The sequence below is a fragment of the Mauremys mutica genome, chromosome 22 (genome assembly GCF_020497125.1).
Source record: "Mauremys mutica isolate MM-2020 ecotype Southern chromosome 22, ASM2049712v1, whole genome shotgun sequence".
In the NCBI taxonomy this organism is placed as follows: Eukaryota; Metazoa; Chordata; order Testudines; family Geoemydidae; genus Mauremys; species Mauremys mutica.
In genome coordinates this window covers 12,643-26,423 of record NC_059093.1, presented here as the reverse complement: position 1 = coordinate 26,423, position 13,781 = coordinate 12,643, and the positions used below count along the sequence as shown (strand labels likewise).

Here is a 13,781-nt window from a genome sequence, read left to right as displayed (position 1 = left end):
CTCCCTGTGAGAACTTAGGCAGGTCACTGCCGGCTTGAATTTCAGAGGTGCTGAGCACTCAGAACAACTCCCTTAGAAGTCAGTGGGAACTGTGCGCTCAGCGCCTCTGAAAATCACTCCAGTAATAGCTCTGTAGCTCAATTTTCCCACTTGTAATGTTGAGGATAATACTTGCCTATGGTCCCCATGAGGATAAATTCATTAATGTTTGTGAGGTGCACAGATGCGATGGTGAGGAAAGCCAATAGATAAACAATATAACACTGTTTCCAGGTGGGGTTGGAGCTTTCTAGTTACTTTGACTCCTTTCTCTGGAGATTGGTGGATATACTAACAGTAGAAGTAGTGGATATTTCCCAAGCAGGGATATTCCATTTCCAGTCACTGCTTGGTTGAATCTCATGTAATGGATCAAATCCTGAGGTCCTGAAGAAAAATGGATTAAGAATTAGTAAGATCCTCAGCATTTGGTCCAAAGCACACTCCTAATTAAAAAAAATACTGGGATCAAGTAAAAGCTGAAGAAATTTGAAGCACTGCCTGGATCAAAGTCCCATTTTTATTAGTATCTTCCAGATTAGACTTTTCAGAAAGATTCTTATTTCTACTGTAAACTGAGTGTCTTACCTTGTCTTATTCCAATATATTTCTGTGGTTTTTCTGACCATTTAACAATAATAGTCACAAAATAAAATTTGTTCAAACTAGAAAATTTCCAGCAGGATATTTAATTCTGTACCATTAGTTGTCTCCTGTTTAGCCTATGGGCCAAATTCTACTTCAAATGAGTGCAACTTGACTAAAATCAGAAGGCTACATCTGCTTACTCCAGGAGTGACTTTGGCTCTGTATGTCTGTTGGTTTTGTTGTATTTAGGAGGTAGGATAAACACATGGATGGGGAAGGACAAATCTCTGATGGTGGTTCTTTGAGTAGTGTCCTTATGCGGTAGCGTCCCTGCACCTGGGATTGGAGATCTTCCCTAGCAGTGCCCGTTGGGCCATACAGGCACTCCTCCCAGTCTTGCACCATGAGCAGCATCTATTCAGTGCTGTGTGGTCCAACTGCCCTCAGTTCCATCTCAATTGCCTTGGTCTGTGACCGAATCCTTAGCAGAGTCTTGCATATGTCTTTATTGTCCTTCATAATACTAGTGTTTTCACTACTATTTCTTAGTTATTAGCTGCTTTCTTAAAAATTTTAAAATTCCCTTTACCCCCTCTTACAACAAATATCTTTTTCCCTTTGGCTCTTTCCTCCCCATTGTTTTTAGATTAGCATAGGTTTCCTTTTCTATGCCCATCCCTACTGGGTAGCTCTGCCTACCTGGGGCTATGCCCACATCTTCCAGGTGTAAGAGGTGCTTCTCCTGTCATGAGGCAATTCCAGTGAGCGATGGCTACTGATAGTGCACACTGTTTGGGTGAGAGGCACATACCACAGAAATGCACAAAATGTCTCAAACTGAAGGCTCGGTCCAGAAAGGACCGTGAATTGAGGCTAAAATGTTAATAATGGAGAGCTCACTGCGACTAGCCTCTGACCCTGGCCCCAATACCTCTCCTTCATGGTAGTCACCATCAGCATGGTCATCTGCCGACCCCTGCTCACCATACACCACAAAAAGAAAATCTTCACTCTCCCCATCAAGAGAAGAGACGGGCCCCAACTCACTCACCAAGGAGCCACCTTGGAAAAAGGCAACTCCCATGAGGTCGGTAGCCTCAACATCTTTGGGGGCGAGACCTGGCTCCTGTGACCATCCCAGACACCTCTAGTCCCAGCACTCTTGAGATCCAAGGGCCCTAAGAGGGCAGGACCACAAATAGACACACAATCACTTGGGACTGAGAGGGACAGATCTAAAATCTCCCTCAATGACTTTGAGTGCGTTAGCGCCCACTAAGCCCCTGGCGCCATCTACTGGTTGTTCAACAGAAGGCACTTAACATCTGCACCGTCGCTATCCATTATGTCTGCACAAATACATATATAGCCATCAGTACCGATGATGCTCCTGCTGGTATCACAAGAGTTCCGCTACCTGAGAGACCTGATCCTCTCTGACACTCCAGAATCACCGCTCTTCTGTACCAAGCTCCCAACAGTCCATGCCTCTCCCCTGGAGATACATCTGTCACACACCGCTCTCCTTCACCATCGAATACCGCTCCACCCTCCTCCATCGAGGAAGAAGAGGAGGAGTACTCCATCATGCCTCTCATCCCACGATCATCTCAAAGGGCTCCACAGAATCATACTACTGCCCTAGATACCTAGAGACCAGAAATGACACAAGTCCTTGTTATGGACACACCTGGATGCAGCCCCAGGTGCCTGTTCCCCTACACTGGCCTTGGGCTGCATATAGGTCACACTTTCCCAAACCATGTGCAGAGCAGAGACAGGGACAAATACACTCTCTGTCCTTGTCAGACTCTAGGCCTCTTTCTCTGAACCAGAATTGCTAGAGGAGCATGATGAAGAAACAGAGGAAGAGGTTACATCACCAGCCCACATTTCCTCGTCCTTCCCCAATGAGGCCATCATGCCATCACCTCCAACATCAGTAGATGATTTTAAACAGTTCCACAAACTGTTCCCCAGGATTGTGGATTCTCTCCAGATCCCCCTGGAGGAAGTTAGAGAACAAAAGCTCAAGATGCTCGACATCTTGCAGTCCTCCACATTGGCAAAGATCGCACTTCCGATCAACGAGGCCTTGTTAGACCCGGACAAGTTGATCTGGCAAACCGCCCTACCTGCAAGTGAGTGGACGAGAAATACTATGTCCCTGCTAAGGGCATGGAATTCCTATTTTCTCATCCTACTTCAAACTCCCTCATAGTCAATGTGGTGCAGGAGAAAGGATGACAAAACCGTTCCAGGACAGCCCCTTATGACAGGAAGAGGAATTGCTAATTATGAGGCTCTCCTAGCTAAATATAACCATATGAACTATTCCAAGTTTCATGAGGTCAGTCAACATCTCCTAAAAGGAGCAGGTGGCGGAAAGACAACTTCTGGCCTGTACGGCGCTACAGGCCTCTCTGGATGCTGCGGACATGGTGGCCCGCTCCATTGCGGCATCTGTAGTGATGAGACGAGTCTCATGGTTCCATCTCTCAGGGTTCCCCAGGGAAGTGCAGACCATGGTGGAAGATCTACTGTTTGAAGGATCTAAACTCTTTGCCGAGCATATTGATGACTCCTGACATTCTTTAAAGGATTCTAGAGTGACACTGAGTTCTCCTGGCATATATACAGCAGTGCTGAAGAGAAGACAGGTAGATATCAATCTACTCCAAGATCTAAACCTCCACATTCCACCCTTCAATAGCTTTATGATACACAATGCAGGTGACCGAGACCTCCTCCCAAGCACAGACAGACATTGGCACAAGCAACTACACCCCACCCATCCACCTCTACACAACAATTTTGAAAATGTGGTCAAGGCCCTGCGATGCCTCCCCTGGTCCAGTTGCTGAAACCATCTCCAGTAATCCTTCAGTTTGGCAACTGGTTGACCCCATTCTAGCCATCATGGCGAAAAATCACCTCTGACAAGTGGGTCATGGAAATCATCAGCAAGGGGTATTCTATTCTGTTCCTCTCTCCTAACCACCGACCCCTCTTCCCCGTCTCTCTTCAGGGACCCTTCTCACAAACACCTTCTACAAAAAGAAAATAAACCGCCTTCTGCAACTGGGTGCTATAGAACTGGTCCCATTCCAACACAGAGGGAAAGTTTTTTATTCCCACTATTTTCGGATCCAAAAGAAACCCAGCAGGTGGAGACTTATCCTAGACTTGAGGAACCTCAACAAGTTCATCAAATTACAATGCTTCAAGATGGTCACACTATCAACAATAATCCCAGCACTAAAACAGGGGGACTGGGCACTCAACCTCCAAAACACGTACTTCCACATCACCCTTCCCACAGCGATTCCTCAGATTTCATCTGGGGTCTGACCATTATTAATAAAAGGTACTTTGACCTCTCTATGGCACCCAGGATATTTTCCAAGGTCCTCACGGTGGTGGCAACACCTTTGCAAACAAGGGATTGTAATATTCCATACGTAGACGACTGCCTCGTCATGGCTCCCTCCAGATGAACCTTTTCTCAGACTTCAGCCTCCAAATAAACATACAAAAATTGGTACTGATGCCAGCCTAGCATCTGGAATTTATTGGGGCCCAACTGGATGCTATAAAGGCCAGAGCGTTTCTCACAGTGCACAGATTTTCCACAATAATCACCCTCATCTCCACTGTGAGAACCTGCCCATGGATCTCCGCCGGGACTTGTCAATATCTGCTTGGTTATATGGTAGTGGCCAAGTTCATGGTGAAACATGCAAGATTGCACATGCGCTGTCTTCAGGGATGGCTACGAACAGCGTACGTACCCCACAGACATAGCCTAAACACACTTCTCTCAATACCAATCAAGATCAAAGATTCATTAGACTGGTGGACGCAACCCTGAAATGTCTGCATGTGGGTCCCCTTCCTCCAACCAACACTGTCCTTGATATTGACAACTGACACCTCGTTGTTTGGATGGGCAGCACATCTACAAACTCACACAGTACAGGGCAAGTGGTCCCTGTCAGAATCCATGTTGCACATCAACCTTCTAGAATTATGTGCATGCTGACACTTTCTGCCAATAATCGACAAAGGACCATAAGAGTAACGATGCACACCACCACCTGCATGTTCTAGATCAACAGATGGGGGGGGTAAGGGAGGCAGAGAGGTCCCAATCCCTATGTACAGAAACTCTGAAATTGTGGAACTGGTCTATCCAACATGGCATCGACATCTCTGCCACATACCTACACACCTAAACACCATGGCAGACTCACTGAGCGGGAGGTTCTCACAGAACACGAGTGGGAGATGGACACAAGAACCCTACAACACACATTCAATCGCTGGGGATTCCCGAACATAGATCTGTCTGCCACTCCCCAAAACATCAAATGCCTACAATTTTGCTCAAGAGCAGGTCTAGGTCACCAATCTCTGGGGGATGCCTTTCACATTTTGTGGGATGCACCACTCCTCTATGCTTTCCCACCCTTTCCCCTACCATTCAAAGTGCTCAACTAGATACAAGTGGAATGAGCGAGGGCCGTCTTCGGAGCCCCATGCCATGACAGATCTGGTATCCTAACCTCTTGTGCATGACAGTCTGTCCACTGATTACCCTGTAGTCAACACCACACCTCTTCTCTCAGGAGACAGGCCAGATTCTCCATCCAAATCTAGAATTTCCATTTGAAGGCCTGGCTCCTTCATGGTTCCAGGATCCGAAGGTAACCTGTTTTGAAGGTGTAAAGGAGATTCTTTTTAAATAGCAGATATTCGACAACTCAATATACGTACCTACAGAAATGGAAAAAGTTCTGGATTTAGTGCAACACCAAACATATCCCATCAATTGCCACTTCTTTACTAGTCCTTCTGGATTACATCCTGGAACTCAAGAGATTGAGGCTATCCACAAGATCCGTTTGCATACATCTGGTCGTCATTACTGCATTCCACTCCAAGATAGAGGGCAGTTGGTATTTACCCACCCAATGACAAAAAGACTTTAAAGGTCTCCAAAACCTTTACCCTTAAGTATGAGACCCCACCCCACTTTGGGATCTCAGCCTCATTCTACTCTGTATCACCAGCCCCCAGTTGAACCAATGGTCTCCTGCTCCTACATGCACCTATCCATGAAAACTGTTTCTCATAGTGATTACATCTGCCTGACGGGTAGGAGAAATTGGTGCCCTGTTGGCATATCCTCCCATACACAATCTTCTATAAAGATAAGGTCACGTTATGATCTCACCAGTAGTTCTTACCCAAGGTACCACCCTCATTCCATCCAAACCAACCTATCCACCTTCCCTCCTCCTTCCCTGAGCCACATAGCAATCAGCCCAAGGTCAGATGTCAGACGGGCACTAGCTTTCTACCTTGACAGAACCAAATTGTTCAGACAATAGCCACATTTATTCCTCTCTATCGCTGAATGATCAAAAGGTTCAGCAATATCCAAACATCTTTTGAAATGGATCTCAGGGTGCATCCACCTTTGCTACCAACATCACAAACTTCAGCCCCCATCTGGCACTCAATTGCTGTCCACATCAATAGCTTTCCTGAATACAGTACTGATTACTGACATTTGTAAGGCAGCCACCTGGGTGTCCACAGACACCTTCAGTCCTCATTATGTTTTCACCCACAACGCAGCATCAGGTGCCCTGCTAGGACACACAGACCTGTTGTCCTCAGTAGAGATCATTCCCAGTCTTCCAACTAGGGGCACTGCTCTACAGTCACCTACAGTGGAGCACCCATACGGACACTACTTGAAGAGAAGAAAGTTACTCACCCTATGCAGTAACTGAGATTATTTGAGATGTGTGTCCTATGGGTGCTGCACTACTCGCCCTCCTCCCCTCTGCTTCAGAGTTCAAACATTGACTTTGCAGTAGAGAAGGAGCTGACAGCAGTTGGACCACATAGTGCTATATAGACGCCACTCTCGGCATGAAATGGGGAGGAGTGCATGTGCGGCCTAACGGGCCCTGCTACTGAAGATCTCCAATCCCAGGCACAGGGATGCTACTGCACCTAAAGTGGAGCACCTGTAGGGAAACATGTCTCGAAAAACCTCAGGTACTGCATAGCATGAGTAACCTTCTTTTCAAAGGTTTGGTTCAGATAAGGATCTAAAATTCTAGAAGCTCATCTGACATTCTGCAAACTTCAAAACCAGCTTGAATGAGCTGTGCTGTGGGGGCAGAGGATTGTAATGATTTAATAGATTTTTAAGGCTGGAAAGGAACTTTGTGATCATCTCATCTAACCTCCTTCATATCACAGGCCAAAGAATCTCATGCAGAGCTGGGACAGGGCATTCCTAGCAATTTTATTGAGACATGTCGAGGTTGCAGAGCCTTTTCTTCTAATGTCTGAGTGCAAACTTCATGTAATTCTTGAGCAACAATTTCTTTTCAAAACACTGCAGTGTTGCTGCTCTTGCCAGTAACCCGGCACTCATAGGCAAACCTTCAATAACATAGTAGCATGTACAGGCTAATGCTCCCAAGTCACCCTGCAGTCACCCTACATTTGTAGGGGAGGGAGGCGGGGTTCTAAGGTGCGGTTATATAAAGAAAATAATTATTTTTAAAGCCAGGAAAAGCACTTCGACCTTTTCAAAGACTTTTGGAGATTTTCTTGATTTCCTAGCCAGTACATGATGTGTGTTTACATTAGGAGTTCAATTTAATAACTGGTTTGCTTCTGGTTAATAAGAAGGCTTATTTTCTTCCTGTTCTTAATCCCTTGGTGATGTAGGTTGCTCACGTGTCCACTGGCAGTAGTGCACATTGCATTGACATTAGTAGGTTAAAGAAGGCAATGTATTTACATATCCACAACAGCTTTCTGATAAATCTGCCTGTCACTTTCTTTTGCAGGGTGCCTTCTGGGGCTTGGTCATTGGGCTGGGCATTGGGCTGGCTCGAATGATTGCAGAGTTTGCCTATGGAACTGGCAGCTGTGTAAACCCCAGCAATTGTCCAATGATCATTTGTGGAATTCACTATTTGTACTTTGCTATAATCCTTTTTGGGATCTCCGTCATCATCATCTTGAGCGTCTCACTGATAACTAAACCCATTCCGGATGTACATGTGAGTATCACTGTCTCTTGCTCTCCTGCTCCCTGAGCTAGAGGAGATCTATGAAACTGATCACTTTAATTTACACTGTAAAAGTAGCATTAAGTATATTCTACCCTGGAATTTTACATTATACACATTATATAGGATCCTTCCAGTTAACTGGGTTCAGAGAGAAGTTTTGCATCTTTCTCAAATTATTCCTTGGTCCAGATATCTCTGGAAATGAAGCGCACACTGCTAGGAAAACAAATGTTCTGGAGAGTACTCTGTAACTACTAACATCGTGAAGACATTATATACAGTGGAACCTCAGTGTTACAAACACCAGAGTTATGAATTGACCAGTCAACCACACACCTCATTTGGAACTGGAAGTATGCAATATGGCAGCAGTAAAGACAAAAAAAAAAAAAAAGGGCAAATACAGTACTGTACTGTATTCAATGTGAACTACTTAAAAGTGTTAAAAAAAAAAAAAATTGACAAGGTAACAAAACTGTTTCTTTGTTTCATTTAAATTAAGATGGTTAAAAGCAGCATTTTTCTTCTGTTTAGTAAAGTCTCAAAGCTGTATTAAGTCAATGTTCATTTGTAAACTTTTTAAAGAACAACCATAATGTTTTGTTCAGAATTACAAACATTTCAGAGTTATGAACGACCTCCATTCCTGAGGTGTTCGTAATGCTGAGGTTCTACTGTAGTGCAAAAATACACAATAAGAAGGGAATTTGATTTCTGAGAGAGACACACAATAGGTGGTGCATACTGTGTGTTGTAGCAAACAAAGATTTAAGGGATGAAGGTGTTAAGAAAGGGAAAGAGGAATAGTCTCCTACACTATCTGTCCCCAGTCTTACGAGATCCCTAATAATCCCTGAGTATTATTTAGCAAACATTCATGAGACCCCCAAATCCTGTGCTGATCTCAGCATTCTAAGGCTTGCAGCATTGTAAACTCGTTTTGTTTAATGGCAGCTTTACCGCTTGTGCTGGTCTCTTCGGAACAGCAAAGAGGAACGTATTGACCTGGATGCAAATGAGAAGATTGAGGAACCTGAGAGCAATGACGATGTATCAGGTGATTTCTGAATAACATTCTCATTTACGATCTGTGGAAGCCATCAGCGTATTTGAGGTTCCCAACTTCAGTACAGAAGAAACAGTGAAAGTGCCCTATACTCCCATGAAAACTCAGATGCTAAAGGGCCAGTAGGCAAAGTTAATGCACAAATTTTTCACCACTGTCTATTAATTGGGTCTGGTGTAGATTGTGGTGAAATTAATTACACAATGACAATCTAGTTCCAGTTGATTTTTGTGCAGAGCACAAAAGCCTTCATATAATTAGGTGAGAAGCCCAGGGCTAAAACAAACTGGGGTGGCACAGCTCAGGAGCGATGTGGTTGCAAGAATTGTGTGTGGGCCTTACACTTTAAAGGACAGAATGAAGATGCATTTGGAAGTGGTGTGTAGGGGTTAGGTTTTGAAACAATGAAGGTGGTGCACAGCAGGGTGAAGGTGTTTTGCCAGAACTGCATTGGGAAATTTACACAAAACTTTGCCTGGCTCCAGGCTCTGACACAAAGCTCACTTCCACAAGGTTGAAAGCATCGGTGAATTCAGCCATTTAATAAAAAAGAATCATAGAATATCAGGGTTGGAAGGGACCTCAGAGGGTCATGTAGTCCAACCCCCTGCTCAAAGCAGGACCAATCCCCAACTAAATCATCCCTGCCAGGGCTTTGTCAATAATTCAAAAAAACCCCAACATCTGATTAAGCAGAGAAACCCTTCACAAATCAGCGACCTACTTCTCAATCTCAGGCTGAAGAGACATGGCCGGTGTCTTTATCCTCTAAGGCCTGTGTGCACCATGTAAGCAGGGGAAAGTTGCCTTAAATCAGCCAGAGATAGCTGGTGGAGAATCCCCCCCGGCAGGAGATCTTTCTGCAAGCAGAAAGTTGGAGCTGCCTCCTACACAGCTGCCCTCCCTAACCTTACCCCATGTAAGGGAAAGAGGGAGCAAGTTGGAGGCAAGGCATAATGAGGAAGGAGAGTGGATGTGGCAGAGCGGACCTTTGCAGTGCCAGATTGTTCACTGGTGTAAATTAGGGCTGTCCTTGTGCAGCCTTGACCCAGGGAGCCCCAGATGGCTCCCTGTGGCCCCTTCCTCTCTCCCCAACTGCAAAGCAGCACAACGCATAAGGAGGTGTAGTTGGGGAGGGCCAGGAGGTGAAGATCTGGCCTATTACTCTGTACCCAACACTTTTCAATCCTGTATGTTTAAGTATTTATAATGTGCATGAATCAACTTAGTGATTTCTAGCATTTGTGAGCTACCAGTATTTTAAACTATATCACTGCAAACTGAGAACAAACCATTAGTGAACTGGAAAGCACAGGGGTTTGTAGGGTTCAAAATTATTAGCAATCGCTACAGAGTTACTTGATGATCATAAATCACTCACTTTGCACGTCTGCCGTGGAATCATAATGTTGATCTGATTCTACACCCCCATCTCTCCTTAGGCATTTTTCATCATTAAGTTCACAAATTGGAGCTGTTATTTCAGTTACCAGAGGCTCTAAAGCAGGGGTTCTCACAACAATTTTTTTGGTGGCCTCAGAGTGCGGCCACCAATTCTTGCTGATGGCTGTGCTGGCAATTTTTCCTAAAATATTTAATTAACTTTAGGAAAAACAAATAAATATGCACATATACATGTCCAAATCGTATTTTATTTATGTAGAGGTTTTTTTCAGACTCAATAATAAAAATAATTTACAGTTGTCTGTATTCTTTACTGGACCTAAACAGAATAGAAACGCAAATAAGGTGCTTTGCATGTTCTTGTCTTTTTGTTGTCGTTTCTTTTGCTTTTTTGGTTGTGCTGGCAAGTCTTCTGCTGTGAAAAGTGATATTTGTATGTTTGTTAATATCACTTTTCACAGCAGACTTACTCAGCCTCCACAAGCCCTGGGACAAATTAAGCCCTGGATGGGGATGTGGGCAGGGAGGCAATGGGGCCCAGGAACAATGGTGGGGGTGACGAGTCTGGTTCCGGAGACTGGAACCAGAACCTGCCATCATGTGCATGGAGCACGAAGCCCTGTGGCCAAAGCCTGCCTCCCTTACCCCACCCTGGGAAAGTGAGGAATTCACCAGCTGCCTGCACCTCCAGCGTTTGGGTCTCTGGGGGTTGGGGGGGCAGGGCCCAACCACTGCGAGTGACCCTGGGAGAGGGGCCACTGCCTTGTGCCCCCAACCCCCATCACAGCACAGGAGGCTGTGGCTGCAAGAAAAGGCCATAGTGCCCACATTTGAAAAACAGTTCTGTAAAGAATACTCTGCATCACTGAGACCTTGTTTTAATACCAGTCTTATGGAGCCACACACACGCCACGTTACTTGACCACTGTGCTATTTTTTTCTATCACAGAACAAGGTGATGAAGAGCAAGGATGCTGTAAGAAGGCCTACAACTGGTTCTGTGGTTTAGATCAGAAAAAAGGTCCCAAACTGAGCAAAGAGGAGCAGGAAGCAATGGAGAAGAAACTGACTGACACTTCCGAGAAGCCAATCTGGAGAAATGTTGTGAACATAAACGGCATCATTCTACTGACCGTGGCTGTATTCTGTCATGCCTTCTTTGCATAAATCTCTTCTCACACTCCAGAGTTTACATGAAGGTCTAACTCTAGTCCCTTTTCCTTTTGAAATTGCACTGTATTCTTCAAAATAAATTATGTTGTCTAAATTATACAGTTAGATATACTTATGAGATTTGTACAGTGACTTGCATCTGAAGAAGTGGGTATTCACCCACGAAAGCTCATGCTGCAAAACGTCTGTTAGTCTATAAGGTGCCACAGGATTCTTTGCTGCTTTTACAGATCCAGACTAACACGGCTATCCCTCTGATACTTGTACAGTGAGATTGTATGAATACATTGATTTATTCATTGGTTATATAGTGGTAATTAAACATCTTTTGGCTAAAGAGCAGGCATACTAAAGTCCCAAAGGGTAGAATTTCAATCCAGTACATCAGGGAGAATTTAGTAAATCTCTCTTCTTACAAAATACATTTCACAGCTCAATTTCAGAATATGAGAACCAGGGCTGGATGAGCTGCATGGAGTTCATGATTTTGTGAACTATTTTGGGGAACTGGCAAAAATTTCTGGCCATTTTCCCAAGGTGATTTTTTTTTTTAAGTTCAGCTATATGAAAAGCTGTGCTATGGGTTTAAGATAAATGAATCCCCTCAAAATAAAGGCAGCCTTAGGTGAGTTCTCCTGGATGACATTTTATTGATGTATTCCTTTGATACTATCGCTATTTTTAATAGCCCTTTTCTCTTTCCATTATCTGTTCCATACATTACACTGTTTTTAGTGGATTTTTTCTTCTCTCCTCTTTTATCACTTTTTCTTCTGAGTGGAATATGAACCCCAGTACCATCTGAATTTAACTTGTGCTATTTGAGTGGGTTTGAAATTAGGCAAACTTAAGTCTGACCAGCCCTAATAAGAGTCGTGGTTATGCCTGACTCTTCAAGATTAGCTTTAAAGGTTCCAATGCAATCTGAGCATTTAGTTTAATATGAATCTGTTTGAATGTGAAAGCTTTATTTATAAAAATATATTCATGGTAGTGTCGGAGAAAAACTTAGTTCTCGCTTTTTGTTTGGGTGCAGCAAAATCAAATACTTTATTATTTCTCCAGTAATTACAATGGAGGGAGAGAGTGCCATAGGACACAGGGTCACCCCAGTCCCGGACAGGTCTCTCAACTGGTAAACAATTACATCAAGCCTTTATACCTTTGTTACAGACAATTTCTAGCAATCATGGAGACAGTAAAAAGAAAACAATTGCATTTGTTTATACATAAGCCTCTTTGCTATCTTATTTGTATTACTACTAGAAAAAAGCAAGACTGCATATTGCAAGGTCATAACAACTTTCACACAGTTCACTTTGTCTTACATTATCTTGCTTTTACAAATTTCACGTCATTAGGGTCACAGCTAGCCTAACTCATGCTAACTAACTAACATTCATTAAGATTTCTTTAAATCCTTGTTAATTATTAATTGGCTTCCACAGTAGTTTTGATTCCCTAGCATGATGTGTCAAAATTAGACTCCATTTACATTTACTGTGGACCTCCATTTTATAAGGAAGGCAGTAGTGTTCTCTTAGTTCCCCTTCTTAGTTAGTGGATTTTCTACCTGGTAATTCTGGCTTTGTGTCTTGCTACCAAGTACACTAAGACATTACAGTATTTTTCCTGCCAAATTATGAATCTTCCTTCTCTGACAGTTTTGTTAAGTAATTTCATTCATGCTGTGTAAGACTATTACACTATTCACTGCTCTGACATCATCTAAACCATTCCAATTGTCTTCACCTTGTTTGGGAGTGTGAAACCAGGCTGAGACCTTGATGAGGCAATGATAGGGTTGCCAGCCCTCCAGGTTTGGCTTGGAGTCTTCCAGAATTGGCATTGATCTCCCGGTGACTACTAAAAGGAATCCAGGAGATTTTAATAGGATATTTTAAGAAAATGACATTGTCATGTTGGAAAAAAATATCTCCCAGAATAGTTTCAGTAAGAGTTGACAACTCTAGGCAATGACCATGGCTTGGGTCTCAGAGACTAGTAAGAAGCTATGGAGAGCAGTTCCAGGCTGAAAAGTGAAACCAGAACTTTTTACCACCTAATTCATCTTCCCAAGGAGGCATAGATACAGAGAAGGCACATCGGAAATTCCCAGTTGCTGCAGCTAATCTGTATTACAATCCTTTTTGCCTCGTGTACCACAGCTTCCTGCAATGTCTCAATTCAGTGTAACATGCATCTCATCTTCCTGCAGTATTCTACAGCACACTGCACTGTGCTGCAACATGTAACAAGCAAACCAATACAGTCTTTCTGAAGCATGCTGCACTCCTGCAAATCCCTATTACTTTTGTGATACACTGTCTTCTGACAGCATATTCAGATGAGTCCATAGCAAAATGTGCTGTCCTCTTACTGCATGTAGCTTCATTAGGATCTTC

The 13,781-nt window shown here is 43.7% G+C and overlaps 1 protein-coding gene across 5 annotated transcripts in view; it reads left to right on the top strand.

The window, feature by feature from the left end:
* The window catches only part of LOC123354949 (sodium/glucose cotransporter 1-like), a 91,705-nt gene extending 79,268 nt beyond the window's left edge, over positions 1 to 12,437 (top strand). For all 5 annotated transcript variants that reach the window (XM_044997360.1, XM_044997362.1, XM_044997361.1 and 2 more), the window contains 3 exons: positions 7,506 to 7,721; positions 8,688 to 8,790; positions 11,153 to 12,437. In XM_044997360.1, the coding sequence (XP_044853295.1) occupies positions 7,506 to 7,721; positions 8,688 to 8,790; positions 11,153 to 11,370 (537 nt within the window). In that variant the 3' untranslated portion in view covers positions 11,371 to 12,437. The remainder of the gene's footprint in view (positions 1 to 7,505; positions 7,722 to 8,687; positions 8,791 to 11,152) is intronic.
* Positions 12,438 to 13,781: the final 1,344 nt, after the last annotated feature.